This window comes from Pocillopora damicornis, chromosome 2, assembly GCF_964200805.1.
Source record: "Pocillopora damicornis chromosome 2, jaPocDami1.2, whole genome shotgun sequence".
Lineage (NCBI taxonomy): Eukaryota > Metazoa > Cnidaria > Anthozoa > Scleractinia > Pocilloporidae > Pocillopora > Pocillopora damicornis.
In genome coordinates this window covers 21,829,089-21,846,733 of record NC_142671.1, presented here as the reverse complement: position 1 = coordinate 21,846,733, position 17,645 = coordinate 21,829,089, and the positions used below count along the sequence as shown (strand labels likewise).

Genomic DNA, 17,645 nt, shown 5'->3' with positions numbered 1-17,645 from the left:
CTCCAACTAATGATCAAAACAAAAGAAACCAGTTCAGTTATCCTTTTAATACTTGTACTTTGCCTTAAATTGGTTTTAGTATTACCAGTACTTGTTTTGGTACAAAAAAATTCAATTTCCAAGAAACTTGACAAGGCACAAAGTTAATAATGCACTCACAAGACTGTAAGTAGAGGATGATCATTTACAGGAGACTAAATCAAACCAAATAGGTGTTTAACTAGCCAATAGCACTGTGTTCCATAGAATGCTTAGGAAAATATGAAATATTTTAAAATTCATAAACTATGCATCTCATGGACAACAGACAAAGTGGTTGGAGGCTAGGAACTTTACTTCATGCTAAATTTTGGAAAAAAAAGTTTAACACTATCACTCCTAAGAATGATCAAGACAGAATTTCTTCTCACAATATCAATACAGTATCAAGTAGATAAGTGATGAGAATAAGAAAGAATATTAATTGGGGGATTATTATATGAGAATATTGATAGAAGAATAATAGTTGATCCAATACTAAATTCTCCAAACCAATTTCATAAGAATTGTATAGCAGACAGAAAGGAGAATTACCAATGAGATCTTGAGATTGAAAAGGTCAAACTAGATATGCATATAACAATTTATTTTAATCAAAATTTATTGAAGGCTCGTCAGTAAGCTAAAAGCTGCGAGAACTGTCATGTAAATATTTTCAGTGAAATTGCAGCACAATGTGCTGTACGAGTCATCAAGGATTGAAAATTGCATGCAAGGAAATTCTATAGTGCAAGATTTCTTACAGTGAAGATTTGATTTTGCTTGTGCTTCTGCGCACGAGAGTTTAGTTTCTGACTCATTGTATTCACCTGCCATGCATGTTTTGTGCTGTGTATTAGCACATAGCTTATTAAAGTTTATAGTCTAGCAGAAGAATGTTTTCCTTGTGTCGCAACAGTTAAAACAACATTGGAGAGTGTTTGTGTACAAAAAGTGTTCATTTCTTTGAAGCATCTCAGTGGGCTGGAATCTTACATCCTTGAATCTGGTTGGCTAATTACCCACTCATAACCTGTCCAACTTTTTAAAAAAATATATGGTCCAGATTTTCTTTTCCGTGCCCTTCACAGCAAAGTGAAAAAAGCAAACCAGCGGGAGAAATGTAGACTAAGTTGTTTATTAGTCTTGGGTGGTCCATACAGGGAAAAAAATGCGCTCCTCAGGTCTTTAGTATGGCTCTTGGCCTTTGATTTCAATCTCCATGCAAGTTGTTCACACATTTCTCTCAGACTCAATTACAGTCCTTAACCCCTTAACTCCCATGAGTGACCAAGACCAAATTTCCCCTTACTATATCAATACATTATCCAGCAGACAAGTGATGAGAATAAAGAAAAACATTAATTAGGGGATTATAAGTTGATCCAATACCAAATTAACATTACAAGAACTATATGGCAGACACTTAAAGGAGAATTACTAATGAGATCTTGGGAGTTAAAGGGTTAAAAAGGTATTATTAAACGAGTTGGATCATGGGCCAAAAGGAAAAGATAGTTGTCCTGGGTCTGTTTCTCTTTGAACTGAACAGACCTGGACACTACGATCTTGGGAAGACAGGTGAATAAAAACATGTAACAACTTGACTCATGATCAACATGTTCCTTAGGTTCAAGCTTCAAGGAAACACCATGAATTGTACAAAAGTAGAGGGTCATTTGCCTGACCAGCTGACAGACCAGGAGAATGGAAAAAGATAATCAGATAGACATGCACAGTCGGGTTAAAACTACAGCTAACACATTAAATAATTAATTTTAAAATTTGAACCCTTCCATTTAACAATACTACATTTCAACTCACTTCTTGTTCAAACATGCCCCTGATGACTGATTGATCCATTTCTGAATTAATTCTGATACTAGTGGCTGTAGTGTTTACACGATTCTAAAATAGATGTTCCCAGGTTTTCTTGTCCCAGGTTTTCTTGAGGTTCACCTCACTGCGTTTGCTTTTCCATAGCAAACCTAGCAACTGGAAAAGCAAAAGCACAGTTTTACTGACAAGAGAAAGAAATGCAAGAAAAATGACTTTCATCAAATTCAAAGATTGGGAAAATTTCAGTATCTCAGACCCATTAAAACATTGCCTTGTAATTGAAGAATGTACATTTGATCACTGTTAATTCATTTGCTTGTGCAATTTTCTCTTGAGTGTAGAGAATCATCCACAAGTGGTTTGGTATTGTTTTTGTTTGATATTCAGTCAATCAGTTAAATTCAGTGCCTCCTCTTCAATGAATAGAATGTAAAATGAGGCTCATCACAATTTAATTATTCAAGGCTTTTTTAACCCACTGGAAACTAACCACATACATTTAGTTTGAATTCTGATTGGTTCCATGTGACACTAAATTTTGTTCTGATTAGTGTTGCAATTATCTCATGGTTTTTTTTTCATACTCATAATCACGGGAGCTTTAGCTTGGGATGAATAAAACATTACCTGTTTCTTTCAACATTTCCTCCTCTTTAGAGAGCATTGTAAAAGGTCCAGTTACAAATGACTTGGGAGATGTTTTCGTCCAAATGAGGTGCTGTTGTCCTTGAACACCGGCCAAACATACTTTTGCATGGTAAGTGCATTCTGCTAACAGCAGAAATACCAACCTCTGGAGATCAAGATCTGGAGATCAAATCTGGAGACCTTTTTTTTGGACCAGCACCCCCTTCCCCCGACCGAATTCGCCAATGCAACCTCCCCCTACCAAATTAATTGATGATGATTGATGCCTTGTACTGGCTGTAAAACTCAAGCTGCGTTGATTAGTCGCCATTAGTTATTTTCGATCCGTCAGGCAGCAACTTACTTCTGATAAGTCAACTTACAAAAAAATCAGGGTAATTTAGTAATATCCCCATAGTTGACATTACTTAATTACCCTGTAATACTCTCCCAACGATGCAGCACCAGTTTCTTCAGAAACCTACCCCTGTTACCAAAAACCATCCTGTAAGTATCCAGGTAGAAATGTTTCGAGCGATTAAACTAAGTCTGGGCATCCATAGGCCCTCATGATTATAAGCGCTGCAGAACGTGCATTTCTCAACCCGCGGGAAGATTTGATGCAAGTCTAGGAGAGGCTTGCCAGGGTTAGTATCGACCTCTTCTAGACCACTCGTCGGCTCGCGTTGCTGAAAGGTTTATAGCTTCTCGCGGTCGAAGAAACGCTTGCGCTGAAACACTTTTAAAAAGTGCCTGCTTGCCACCACATTCGTATTTGTTAAGTGGGGAAAGATCTATTTGCAGTAACACTGAGTTCATCTAGGAAAAAAACGGACACTATTCCATTGAGTCAATAAGATTTGGTTCCATCAAACTCCTGACGTATTTCCAGTTCTGTCTTCTTACGTCGGGCAGCCAACAATGACGATTTGGCAGGGCCAGGTTTCATTCCTTCTAACCTTCTCCCTCTGGCCCGTCTCCGAAATATTCCCAAAAAACGTTGTAACTGGCGAAAAAAGGATTTTGTAGGAGATTTCGTGATCCGGCTCCAAAAAGTGTTGAACTCTCTATCTCACTCAAGAAAAAAGAATGTGGAAGTTCAGGGAATATTTTCGTCTCTCCGGCTCTATTATGTCGACTAGGAGTGAATCAGGTCAAATCTTATATCAACACTCCCCTTAAGTCTTTCGGATTCTTTGACATCAAAGGCTTGTCTAAAACTTTTTTTTCCCGTGAAATTTTGAGTATTTAAAGAATTTCTGTGTTCTTTTAGTCGATGTTTGCTGGAAAACACAGAAAATTGTATAAATTATGGGATCAAACCGAATGATTGAGAAGATTTTAAGTGCTTTCCCAAAATCCCAAAGTAGTTAGAGCGTGGTCGCTTAACCTAGAAGACATCCTAAGAGACGACTAGAGCCGAGCTAGTGATTTTACAACAACGAATTGGGAGAGGGGAAAATAGTGAAAATTGCGATAAAAAATTAGATTATATATACAGTTTACCCCTTTGAAAGAAAATAGAATGAGAAACCTGCGTATTTCCCTTTCTGCTTAACATGTTTCATTCTCCAAAAAAAAAGTGGCTCCTAAGGTCTCTCTACTTAAATATACATCGATAATCTCCCAGGAGTATATAAAAAAGAAAAACAGGAGTCCAGCATTAAAACTGTTCTATGATTATCCAAAAATGCTCTTAATTCGTCTTTGTGCCTCATTCGTTCTTTTCCTTGCATAAAGAATCTTATACAGTTTTGAAAATTTCTTGAAGAACCAGATAAAACTAAAATTCGACTGTTAATGTGTTAACAGTTGATGCAGAGTCAGCTTTGACTAATCCAGAGGAGACAGGCGACACGAAAATCTCCATCCCGCCTTGGACTAGATCACTCTGTCTGCCATACTCGTACGGTTCTTTGATTGTCTCCGCTGTACAAATCCATAACCTGCCACACCGTTGTTTTAATTCAGAGATGAGAAAAAGATCCTTTTTTGAGCCACTGGGTTGAGGACCACCAGAGATTCCAATCTAAGAGTTTCTCTGACCGTTTCCACAATAATACAGTAATGACAACTGTCTGATACCAATAGCATTTGATTCCTTTAAGATTCCCATCTCCATTCCAATGAAAGTTTGTTAGTTAAGTCCTGATTAGTGTTGGAACAGAGGATCATATTTCTATCATCATGGTTCAAATTCTTTCATATTTTTGGCAATTGTAGAAAGTTGAATATTTGCGGTTCCCTCATAAATAGTGCCTGCAGAGAAAACAGAAATAGTTAGAGATTGTATCTGTAATTATTTCAAGTTAAGACGAAAATAGAGAGCACAAAGAGAGCCTTTTCGTAGCAAATAAACTTGGGACTTTTTCTTCAAAGACAACCTATAAGTGAATTTATCAAAGCGAAAGAAAACGTAATCGCCGCTAACAGCAAAAAAAAAAAAAAAAAACTTAACAAGGTGACATGAAACGAAATTTCACGCTGAGCACGCGCGAGCGAGTCATTTGTAAGTCTCACTCGCGTCCTCGCAAAACATCTCAACCCTGAACACGCAAAAGAATCCCATTCTTAAGAATCATAAAGCATAACCGATAACAAACCACAACAGTTATCAACGAAATTTCCAGTTAAACACAATTATCATATAAAACCGAGCAGATTCCAAGATTGTATCAGGTCACAATATTCCATTGCTCCCGGTTGGGTTTCATTTGGAGTGGTCGGATTGCAGACTCGGCTTTGATTCTAACATTTCTGATGATTGCGAAACTCGCCCAGAGCAAGTGCTGCTAAAATAAGTCACAGCAATGTGAGAAGTGATATCAAAAGCGAACGAGAAAAAAAATTTAAAAAATGACCGATGTCTGTAAAGAGTTCAGCACAAAAAACATATTTGTTTCCGACCTGATAAACAGCCGAGCATGCCGGTGTCACAGCGGATTTGGACCCCCCGCGGATTTGGACCCCCCCGGTCCATATCCGCTAGCGGATTTGGACCCCCCTTTGCGGATTTGGACCCCCCCCCCCCAACTAAACATTCCTTTTTCGTAACTTGTTCCAACTGCGAGCTTTTAGGCGATGTCCGTTAAAATTTCAACACAAGATTGCGTACTATAATTGACGAAGAAAAGGGCAGATATCGTTTCATTTCTGACACATTTATTTAAGTTGGTAGAATAGCCTACGCATGAATTAAATGACAACAAACTATTGGATTCGAACTATTGAAACTCATACCAAATCCTTTCTTATTCTGTTGCAATACAATTCTGAAGAATATATCAGAATATATCAGTTGAGGAAAACGAACAGCGAATTCCCGATTCTTTCGAACCTTCGTGAAAATAAAGCTTAATTCGAGAAATTGCGTTGACTAAAGGCTTTTTGTTGAAGTTGTCGGAAGTTTCGAAAAGTCGAGATTCGAGCAATCGGTATTTCACAAAACCAAAAAAAAAAAACAATCATAATTGAAGCTTTCACGCATTCAACGGTTGTTATTATTTTATATTTCACACTTTTTCAAGAGAACTGGCAAGCAAACAAATGATTTCAAAATTTACGTTTCATTTTCATTCCAGAGGTAAACAACAGACTTAAAGCTGCAGGTTAATTAAACGAAAATCTTAAATTGAGACGCAATGCTGAGAAAAAGATCACGTCTACGAGAATGTTTTAAAATAAAAACCTACTTTCTGAAAAAAAAACTTTCTTTGAAAGCCTACTTTCTAAATTTTTATTATTTCTATTAGGAAGTTATGTATGGTAATGTTTTTACTCAGTTTTGTTAAAGGGGTCCAAATCCGCGGAGGGGAGTCCAAATCCGCTAGCGGATATGGATCGGGGGGGTCCATATCCGCTAGCGGATTTGGACCGGGGGGTCCAATTCTAGGGGGGTCCAAATCCGCTGGGACACCGGGGTCAAATTCTTCAATCGGAACGATTCCTCATTGGTCCTGACGCCGGGAAAGGTTAGTTCAACAAACTGCTAGTTCATAAGATATTTTCTAGATGATCTAGACTTTCCTATCTCGTGTTAGATTACGAGAAAGAGCACACCTCTACACTTCATCGTTTCTGAACGGGAATACAACATGGATATCAAAACCTTGCTCCATAATCTCCGTGAAGAAGTTTCTTGTTCAGTTTGTTCCAACATATTCACCGACCCAAAACAGCTACCATGTTTGCACAGTTTCTGCCTAAATTGCTTGAAACAGTGGCACAGAACAAGCCATGGCCGAGACACAATCATATGCCCAAACTGTCAAGCACTCAGCAGAGTCCCTGAAACTGGTGATCTGAAAGATCTTCCAACCAGTTTCTACCTCAACGGTATGATTGATGTGTTGGCCATTAAGGAATGCAGAACCAACCAAGTGCGATGCGGAAACTGCGACAAGAAAAGCTCCGAGACCTCTTATTGTTTTGAGTGTTACGCGTTTTGGTGCAATGAGTGCATACTCGCGCATAAAATCATCCGAAAAAATAGAGGTCATCGTGTTCTGGCGCTCAAAGACTTTCAAGACGAGGACTATGAAGCGGTATTGAAACGACCTTCATGGTGCCCTAAACAAGGACATAAAGGTGAAGAACTAAAATACTTCTGCAAAAACTGTGAAACGGCAGTTTGCAAAGCTTGTGTCGTAGTAAACCACGAAGGTCACTCAATGACACTGATTGAAGAAGAAGCAGAAAAACAGAGGACTCAGATGAGAGCTTTGATTGAAACTCAGACACAAAAGTTGCAAGCTAAAATGAACGAGGTTCAAATTCTTGATGACGAATTCGCCCAACTTAAACAACGAAGTGAACAAGCTAAGAAAGAAGTTCAAGCATTCGTGGATAACTTGATTGCTGTCATCGAAGCCAAAAAACGTAACCTATTTGAAGAGTTGGAAATCCAAACAAACAGGTCAAAAGAAAACTTAACGAAGCGTAAGGCTTCCATTGAAAAGCAAATGACGATCATACGATCATCTCTTGTCAAAGCTGATAAACTGTTAACACAAAGTTCAAACAGCGAAGTCGTTCAACTGAAGAGATCATTAGCAACGATCTGTGAGAATATTGATCGAGCCGAGCCAATTGTCTGTGACCACGAAAATACACCACTTCGTTTAGTATTCGAGAACAACCAAAAGATGTTGGACACAATCAACAACGAAGAAATTGGTTTTCTGGAAGAACCGAACCCAACAAAACCAAGTCGATGTGTCGTTGAAGGAAGAGGACTTAAGTCAGGTATAGCTGGACGCCAGGCTCACTTTCTACTGACCACAAACAACTCGAGAGGAGAGCGGTGCTATAATGCGCATGACCATGTAAAGGTGGAGATTAAGGATAAACAAGGACGAGAATGCGCGACGGAAGTACACCTTGATCCTGATCAAGATGGAACATACAAGATTGGTTATTTGCCCCAAGTTCCGGGCAGATATGAAGTGACAATAAAGGCAAACGGGGAACATGTTCATGGCAGCCCTTTTGCTGTACAGGTACAACCATTTAAGGTTCAACCTGTTTTATCTTTTGGAAAACACGGCTCGTCCGCTGGAATGTTTGTACTTCCATGGGGTGTGGCAGTGAATACCAAGGACGAGATAGCAGTCACAGATTTTGATTGCAATAGAGTCCAAATATTTGACAGTGATGGAACTTATTTGCGATCCTTTGGCCGGTTTGGCACAAACAAGGGAGAATTTAAGAAACCAACGGGCATAGCTTTCAGCAAAAATGGATGCATTTTCGTAGCAGACAACAACAACAGTAGAATACAAACTTTTACTGAAATGGGCGAGTTTGTGGGAAGCTTTGGTGAAAAAGGAAGCATGGACAATCAGTTCTCTGATCCTTGTGGTTTGTCTGTAGACAGTGATGGCAACATCATTGTTGCTGATGCAGGTAACAAACTGATTAAGATCTTTACTCCTGATGGCACGTTCCTGATGAAAATTGGAGAACAAGGCTCTTTTTCCTATCCTATCCACTGCGTTGAGTGCGATAACAATTTCGTAGTTTCGGACATGAATGATAATTGCCTCAAAGTTTTCGACAGGAAAGGAAACTTCAAGTATCAGTTTGGACAGCTTCGCACACCTAGATGCTTGTCATTAACAACGTCAGGCCACCTAATAGTTTGCGACTCAGATAATCATATTATAAAAGTATTTGAGCTAAATGGAACATTTGTTGGGGATTTTGGTTCAAAAGGCAACAATTTAGGAGAATTTGAAGTTCCATGGTCCGCAGCAGTTTTAAACAATGGCCGAATTGTAGTGTTTGACCGAGGTAATTCAAACATTCAGATATTTGATTGACAACAAAACTCTCCAGGAGTTAACTAATGACATTTTCACTGAGAAACAAAATTTGGAATAAGATTTCATTAAATATAGAGCTACAGAGGCAAACAATCTTTTCATTATCCACAACGTGTAAAAATGTATGTACAAAACAGATTAATGCTCCTAAGTTCAATAACGTAATCATAGACTAAAACTGAAACAAAAAAACGAAAAAGGAAAAAAACCAAATGGGAATTATTTAGCATATGAAACTACCCGCCGGCTGTATGCCCGTTAGCCGAATTATTTTCATAGAATTTCTACTGATAAAATTAATTTAATCTTCTTGAGAATATTACTTGTTCTTTTTAAATTTCAAGTTATTCCAAAAATTAATAAATAAAAACAACGATAAAATATATGCTAACGCTGTATGCTTATGCTTCATGTTAACTTCGAAGTTGGCTTTTCCATGGTTTTCTTTTTTTATGACAACGTTTACTTACCGCAATGAGGTAAACAGTCAAGAGAACCTGGGAACACTTAGATTGATCAAAACAAAAGAAACCAGTTCAGTCATCCTTTTAATACTTGTACTTTGCCCTAAATTGGTTTAAGTATTACTTGATTTGGGAGAAAATAAAACTCAATTTCCCTGCAGATGAACAAAAATCGAAACTGATCCAAGAACTTCACCTGGCACAAAGCCAATGATGCGATCACAAGACTGTAAATAGAGGATGATCATTTGCAGGAGACTGAATCAAACCAAATAAATGTTTTACTAGCCGCTAGCAGTGTGTTCTGTAGATTGCTTGGGAAAATATAAAATATTTTAAAATTCATAGACTGCACATCTCATAGACAACAGAAAAAGTAGTCGAGAGCTAGGAATTTTACTTCACATTAAATTGAAAAAAAAAAACAAATTGAACCCTATCACTTCCATGAGTGACCAAGAAAGAGTTTCTCCTTACAATATCAATACAATATCAAGCAGACAAGTGATGAGAATAAAGAAAAATACTAATTAGTTAATCCAATACCAAATTCTACAAACTAACATCACAAGAACTATATGGCAGACAGTAAGGAGAATTACTAATAAGATTTTGGGAGTTAAAGGGTTAAAAAAGATATTAGTAAATGAGTTGGATCATAGACCAAAAGGAAAAGACCATTGCCCTGGGTCTGAACTGAACAGACCTGGACACTATGATCATGGAAGGAAGACAGGTGAATAAAAACATGTAACAATTTGACTCATGATCCGCGTGATCTGCGCATGTTCTGAAGTTTCAAGCTTCAAGGAAACACCATGAATTGTACAGAAATAGAGGATTAAGGTTGCCAAGAGTGCATAGAGCTCCAGGCCAAATGAAAACAAGAGTTTGCCCTCTCTCCTGTCTTTGTCCAGCCCCCTTTGCCCCAAGCTTTGAATTCAGACATAAAAACTGCACCAACCTATTTTACAATCACGGTAGAATTTCTCCACAGGATACTGTTTGGAATAACCCACTCCTCCCATCAGTTCAATACACTTTGAAGTTGTCAAGGTGGCCACCTGATTAGAAACAAATAATGCATATTGTTTCTCTTTTCTATCTTGCTGACTGTAAAGTAAACACACACAGGAGGGTGCAGATACAATCTAGATGAATATTAATCTCATTAATATTTTCAATGTAGATAACAATTTTGAGAGGTGTAGACTAAGTACAAGCAGTTTAAATATTAGTCCTTTCTTAGATTGTGCAATTTGATCAGCATGCAAGTCATAAGACTTCCATAGAGCCAATGGCTAGGCCCCATGCTGATGAGCTTTAATAACCAAATTACTAATAATACTGCTTTGTTTTCTCATGACCTTGAACTGACCACAACTGCCTCCTCTATATGTACAAAAGGGTAGAATCAGTACAGTCAGTCTCATTCAACAAAATCCTTGTCATCCTCAATCCTTTGCATCCTGACTGTTCAGAGCAAATTTTTATTACCTGTCAAACTGTCTTCTTTACTCTTAAATCTTTGTGAAGCTTTGAGACAAAGAAAATAAAGTTTTGAGAATAAACAGTACCTCTCCTGCAAAGTACTTTGACATGGCAGCTTCTCGAAGGAAGGGAAGCCCTGCCTCCTTTCTCCGTGCTGCATTATACACCAACAACCGAGCAGCCTCAATCTGCGTAAGCATGTGTGCAGCCTGGTGATTGACAGCCTAAAGAAGCAATCAAAACAAGAATCAAATTTGTTTAGGTCAAGGCTAACCTTAACACTAACCACAGTACAAGTAGAACTACAAGTAGCACTAATATTAATAGTGATACTGTATGAGTAGAAAAATTGATGATGAGAAGTTTAACCTGAAATGCTTTAACAATAATTATACAAACAAGAGAAAGTAGTATCTGAAAACACCCTTACTATATCATCAAAAAGTGTTAATCTGAAGGTTCACCTCCTCTTTAAGTTCTGTTTTCTTTCTCCCTGACTGAAAAACATACCCTCTACCTTCTGAGTTATTGCAGCTCTCATTGATTTTCTATGCATCTTCAAAAGTACATTCATAAAGAGATGAATCAAGCTTGAGAAGAAGTATTACATGCTTCTGGCTAGAACCAATGTCAACATTGGGTTATGTCAACACCTTTCATGAATTCTGCTCTCTATGCAAAGGAGTTACCCTAATGGGTTTACTGTAATTTTGTAGCTGTCTCTCCAATGTGTGGCTGACTGGTTGACAGTTCCTCTTACCTGGAAGTCCCAGATCTTCTGGCCAAATTGTTTTCTTTCGTGTAAGTAAGGAACTGTACAATTTAGACAGCCCTGAGCAAGTCCAACCATCTGAGAATACAGGGGTGCAATGATTATTAGTTTACTCTACTTAGATCTTGAGGCGAATTCATTCTTAGGCAACTAAGGAGATGAGGTGAGTTGTAGTGGATTATGGCAAATAAAATGAGAATTTTATTTGAAAGCACACCTCTTGTATCTTGCACATTACTCTGATCAATTTCTTTAATTTGCAAAGGTGTCAATCACTCACCTGAGCTCCAATCCCTATGCGTCCTTCATTTAGACACTCAATTGCATACTTATAGCCGTGACCAACCTGACCAAGGACTGCACTAGCAGGGACCTACACAAAAATTGACAAAAAGAGTCAATGGATAGATAAACCACCAGTTAAAATAGTGTGCTGAGAGGGGTGGTAACCTAATGCATTGACTGCATGTACAAAGATAAGTATGTAACACTTTTATCACAAAATTAAGCCAACAAAAAAATTCTCACCTTCACATTGTCAAAGTGCACAGGACATGTTGATGATGCCCTAATTCCAAGCTATGGTTGAAAAAAAAGAAAAACTCAAAAAAGTTTGTAAAAATTTTCCAAGGTATCATATGACTGTTTGACTTGTTATTTCACCCCCGATTCATGCACCTAGGAAAATTTTCTGATATCACTGTCCATTCAAATAATTTGACAATTCACAAGTAGTACTTCAAACTATCAACCAACAGACTAAGCTAACAAACTTTACCATCTCATACCTTATCTTCCTTTTTCCCAAGTGAAAGACCATCTGTTTCTTTTGGGACTACAAATGTTGTTATTCCTTTGTATCCCTGATTAACAACAAAACAGAAGATGCATAGAAACACTGGGTGAGAACAAGTTTTTAAATAAAGTCCTGGTTGTTCAAAGGGCAGATAATACTTTCTGACTGATAACTCACCAGCCAACCATAATGCGCTATCCATGACTAGGCAGAAATTTATTAGATGAATAGCATTATCCATTCTTCAAATAATCTGGGCCTGGCAGACAACACAGTATTTTTTGCTAACACTTATCCCCTGAATAGAGATCTTTCCATTGGATAGTGCTATCTGCCCTTTGAACAACTGGGTCTGAATGAATTACATATAACAAACAAAATTATATGATAAAGCAAGATAGTTGCTGATTGTTGAATCTTGAGCAATTCGGGGATAATAAGTTGGTCCAACATCAAATGATCCACCCAAAAATTATAAGAGTTGTATAGCAGACAGTAAGGAAGATTGCTAAAGAGATTGCTGAAGTGAAATTCTTAAATTCTTAATTGTAACTATTCCAGTTGGGTGTGATTAGTATTAGTAACAACATTATTTTAAGTGCAATTAAGTGTTAAATATAAGCACAAGTAAATTTTTCAAAGACAAAAAAATTGCACAAGATCCAAGGACAAGTGTGATTTTTAGTCTTTGAAAACTTCAAAAGTGCTTATTCACACCAAATTGCATGAGAAATCGTTTTGTTACTTTTTAATAATCTGCATGAAAAAAGCATCACAGAAAGTAAAGACAAAAAAAAAATTGGTAGTGTGCTATTTGTAATTTGCACTTGTGTTACAACTTTTCACTCTTGTTACATGAAAAATGTACTAACTTTCAGCCAACCAGACATGTGAAATTTTTTCATGTATATTATTAACAAAGAAACTCTGACACTGACTACACTGGGGGTAACAACAGAGTCACATGAGTTTTATCATTGTTTACCTTTTCTGGTGCAACATTAGCAAAGACAAGAAATACTCCAGCATGTTCAGCATTTGTGATCCACATTTTAGAGCCATTTATCACATAGAAGTCTCCTTGCTTTTCAGCTTTTGTACCAAGAGCAAATGCATCACTTCCTGAGCCAACTTCAGAGAGACAAAAACTTCCAACCTTAGAAAAATAAATATGTTCATGTGTTACTTCAACAAGTCCTTCTATACTTTTTTAACGGACATACTGGATTTCTACCTTGAATTTTAATATCTCTAATTTGTAGCCATCCTCCTTACTACTAGCTCACAAAAACCTTGATAGAAGTTAATGACAAATATAACTTTTACTTCAATCTTTGTAATTGTCCCCTTCATTTTTGTATTTCAAGGAAACACTACTACATCCCCATTACACACAACAGCCTTTCCAGAAGTTGATCAATTTTCATAATAATTTTCAACAATACATGGAAAGAGAAAATCATATTAAGTTTCCCAAGCTTCCAATTTTCTGGAAATCTGAAATCAGATCTTGATTGGCACTGAATCATGTTCTCAACCCCAGATTCCCTCTCCTTTCCCTCTTCCCCATTCCCCTCCCCCCATACCCTACCTCCATACCAACAAAAAAAATCCCTAATCAGCCATTTCATCCCAGTCCCCCTTTAAAAAAATAAAAGTAACATTTTAAATGATGTGCACATGAATCAAAAATAAGAAAAAATAATACAAAGACAACCATCCTTGAAAAGAAATTGTCATTATTGCAATACACATATAAAACAAGAAGCATCAGCTTAAATACCATATTCTCTGCCAGTTTTGGCAAGTACTCTGCTCTCTGTTGAGGTGTGCCATATTTCCTAAACAGTGTGACAATTAAAGTATTTTGCACATCACACATAACACTGACTGCAGGATCAATCTTGGCCAGTTCTTCAACCACAAGACAGGATACAAAGAAGGATGAGTTTGTTCCTCCATAATCAGCATCCACTTCTATCCCCATTAACTAGAAAGCAAATGAAGATAGCAACAAGAGAGGAGGATATCATGAATCTGAACTTGATGAACCAGATTATGTAAGATCTATCTAGATCAATTGTGTCAAGAATGTCTGGCTTATAACTGATGGGCTGTTTGAATGCTAATTAACTAAACAACTAGCTTGTTGACTTTGTCTTAAGAAGAAGGAAAAGTAGCTTAGCTATCATATAAAAAAAATCTGTTTAACCTGTTGTAGAGTTGAAATGACTGACTTTCTGTCTGTCTGTCAACCATGTCTGGCTGACTGACTAATTAATTGGCTAGCTGGTTAATTAATTGAGCAACTCTAATGCTTGAAACATCAGCTTTGAAACTCTTTACGATGGCCAATTTACATCGCCAACTCAGTTGATAAACCAAATTATCTTGACTAACTGAAGACTGACCAATTATTTGCTTGACCAGCTGACAGACCAGAAGAATGGAAAAAGATACACAGATAGCCATGCACACTGCTTACAAGCTATAACTAATGCAAATAATATATTTTAAAACTTGACAACCCTTCCATTGAATAACACTACATTTCAACTTACTCCTTGTTCAAACATGCCTGAGACAACTGATGGATCCATTTCTGAATTCTGATCCATTTCTAATACCAGTGGCTGTATCTTCTCCATAGCAAACCTAGCAACTGGAAAACCAAAAGCATAGTTTTACTGACCAACAGAAAGAAATCCAAGCCTTGTTATTGAAGAGTATACATTTGATCACTGCTAATTCATTTGCTTGTGCAATTATTTCTTGAGTGTAAAAAATCATCCACAAGTGGTTTAGTACTGTTTTTCTGAGATATCCAGTCAATCAGTGAAATATGGCTCCTCTTCTTCAATGAATAAAATGTAAGATGAGAACATATCACAATTTAATCATTCAAGTTTTTTTAAAGCCACTCGAAACCAGCCACATACATTTAGTTTGAGTTCTGACTGGTTCCATGTGACACTGAATTTTGTTCAGACTGGTGTTGCAATTATCTCAGGTTTTTTTTTTCAAACTTTTAATCAACAGGAGTTTTAGCTTAGAATGAATAAAAAATATTACCTGTTTCTTTCATCATTTCCTCCTCTTCAGAGAGCATTGTCAAAGGTCCAGTTACAAATGACTTGGAGATATTTTCTTCCAAATGAGGTGCTGCTGTGCTTGAACATCGGCCAAACATACTTGTGGATGGTAAGTGCATTCTGTTAACAGCACTCTGTAGAAACCGCTTCATAACTGATGGTAACATCTATCATTGATCCATTTAATAACATAAAATTTTTAATAGTTTCTATATCATATATGTATGCAATAGTTAACTTTGTTGCCAATGTGATAGATAGCGAAAATTGAGTAGGCATTCATCAAGATAATAGAAATTCTCGTCATTAACACAAACAGACATGCAAATTAGAAAGAAAAAAATTTTAATGTGATTACTATAGTATTTTATTAAGTAATTTTTTGTGGCACATTGTTGGTTGTGTTAGAGGAAAACAAGATAATCAAACAATCTTCAATTCCCGGTGAGATTTACTTCACATTTACAGAAAGTGAACCATCATCCATTCTGATTTTTACCTTTAGTTACAAGGATTATGGTTTCACGTAATGCTAGACTAGTAGCTTATCATGACTAATTTCAAAGCAGAGTGACCATCATGATACACTTTCTTGCAAAGGCATCGTTCTAGAAAAACATTCACCGCTCCCCCACCCCGCCTCCAACACTCCCTTAGATGCTAGCTATTGCATAAGCCAATCAGACCTCGAGGTGAACTGAAAGTTCACCAGTAAAAATACGTCAGCAATAACATGCAAAAATGTCAACATAATGATCGAAACCATACAAAATCTTCGGAATTGGAGCTTTAAGAAGCGAACTCATCCCGGCCCAATAATTTAGCGGTGTATTTGATCACTTCGAACAACTGTAAAACGGGAGCGATTCCAGAATCGCTCTACTCACAGAAACCAAGGATATTAAGTCTATACCATCCATTGATTCCTTCATTGAATGAGACATTCATTTTTCTTTCCTATCAGATTTAACCCCCACACTGTCTATGAAAGTAGCGTCACTACCACAATAAAGAGTGAAAAAAGAAAAGAACTAACAAACCTTGCCCAGCGCCATGTTGTTGCGTAAGGAACAAAGTAGGACCAAGGTTGTGCGTAAGGAACAGAGGAAGACTATCACTGGAGCAAAGACATAAATTAAGTTTCATGTAAGCTTTAATGAATTGTCCCGCTCGCGTAGGATCCTTCAGTTTTACCGCGTAACACAAAAATTTTACTTAGTTTTTACGCCGTGTTACCTTTTTACAGACTTTTTATTTCGAACACGACAGAATTGAGGACACATCTATGGTATAAAATTGCGTTTTGAGAAAATACATGTACCAGCGAACGAGAGATTTTCGTAACGCGGCGCTCCTGAGACACTCATGATTCCGATATCCCGGATGACAAGCTTTCCAATAAGTCTTGCGTTTTAAAGATTCATTCTCATACAAATTTTAAAATTTTTGTTCTTCTAAATTCTTCCAACATCTCGCTCGTATTACTAAACCGGTAAGAGGATAGAACTGCTGTATATTATCAAGAGAAAATAATGGGACTGTTCTACTCTCGCCGCCATTTCACCAATGTTTAGTAATATACACTGTGCGAACATCATATCGAGGTTAACCTATTGCGGACTTCGCAGAAACAAACATATTTCAGTTCCTTGAGAGACTGGACGTGTCTATAAATAAATTGGGTGAAATTGACACCCTAAGAGCTAAACAAGAAGCCCTTATTTTCTTGTGATATTTTGTATAAAATCTAAAATAAAAAGTATCTGCGTTCAAAATGTCGGAAAAAAGCAGTTGGATATGTTGATTCACAGGCCTTGAGTATCTCGTAATCTTCGACACTTTTAAATAACTATACCTCGGCCTTACCGTCCGCCCATCAGTTACACCGGAATGGGTCAAAAAGAAAGTGTGCCAGCCGAAAAAGATTAAGTTTTTGTCTCGATCAATTTACCATTGAAACAGGTAACAATGCATTGGGTCCTTAAAAGACTGCGCAGCTAGTTTAAAATAAGAGATTGAGGCAAATTTGAATTTCAGTTAAAATTAATTCACGTTACTCTCTTCTATTATTTACTCTGCCAAGAGTCTGGTAAATGATACAATGTTTGTACAAATTCAATAAAACCTGGTGTGCTCGTGAAATGTGTTATTATTTAACAGATTTTTGATATTTGAAAAACAAAACATAAACTTGCTTATTCTAATTCCAAAATGGCAGTTCTA

General features: G+C 37.1%; 2 protein-coding genes across 2 annotated transcripts; one reads left to right on the top strand and one right to left on the bottom strand.

Annotated features, from left to right (window-relative positions):
• Positions 1-4,025: 4,025 nt before the first annotated feature.
• On the bottom strand, positions 4,026-16,804 carry LOC113681854 (short/branched chain specific acyl-CoA dehydrogenase, mitochondrial). The gene is made up of 13 exons (XM_089197341.1): positions 16,744-16,804; positions 16,463-16,539; positions 15,403-15,589; positions 14,892-14,992; positions 14,114-14,320; positions 13,316-13,486; positions 12,323-12,397; positions 12,063-12,113; positions 11,815-11,907; positions 11,523-11,612; positions 10,849-10,986; positions 10,236-10,335; positions 4,026-4,743 (listed from the first exon to the last, which is right to left on the bottom strand). Exons 1-13 carry the CDS (start codon positions 16,787-16,789, stop codon positions 4,670-4,672), a joined length of 1,410 nt encoding a protein of 469 aa, XP_089053467.1. The 5' UTR covers positions 16,790-16,804; the 3' UTR covers positions 4,026-4,669.
• On the top strand, positions 6,437-9,188 carry LOC113681755 (E3 ubiquitin-protein ligase TRIM45). The gene has a single exon (XM_089197340.1). It carries the CDS (start codon positions 6,579-6,581, stop codon positions 8,802-8,804), a length of 2,226 nt encoding a protein of 741 aa, XP_089053466.1. The 5' UTR covers positions 6,437-6,578; the 3' UTR covers positions 8,805-9,188.
• Positions 16,805-17,645: the final 841 nt, after the last annotated feature.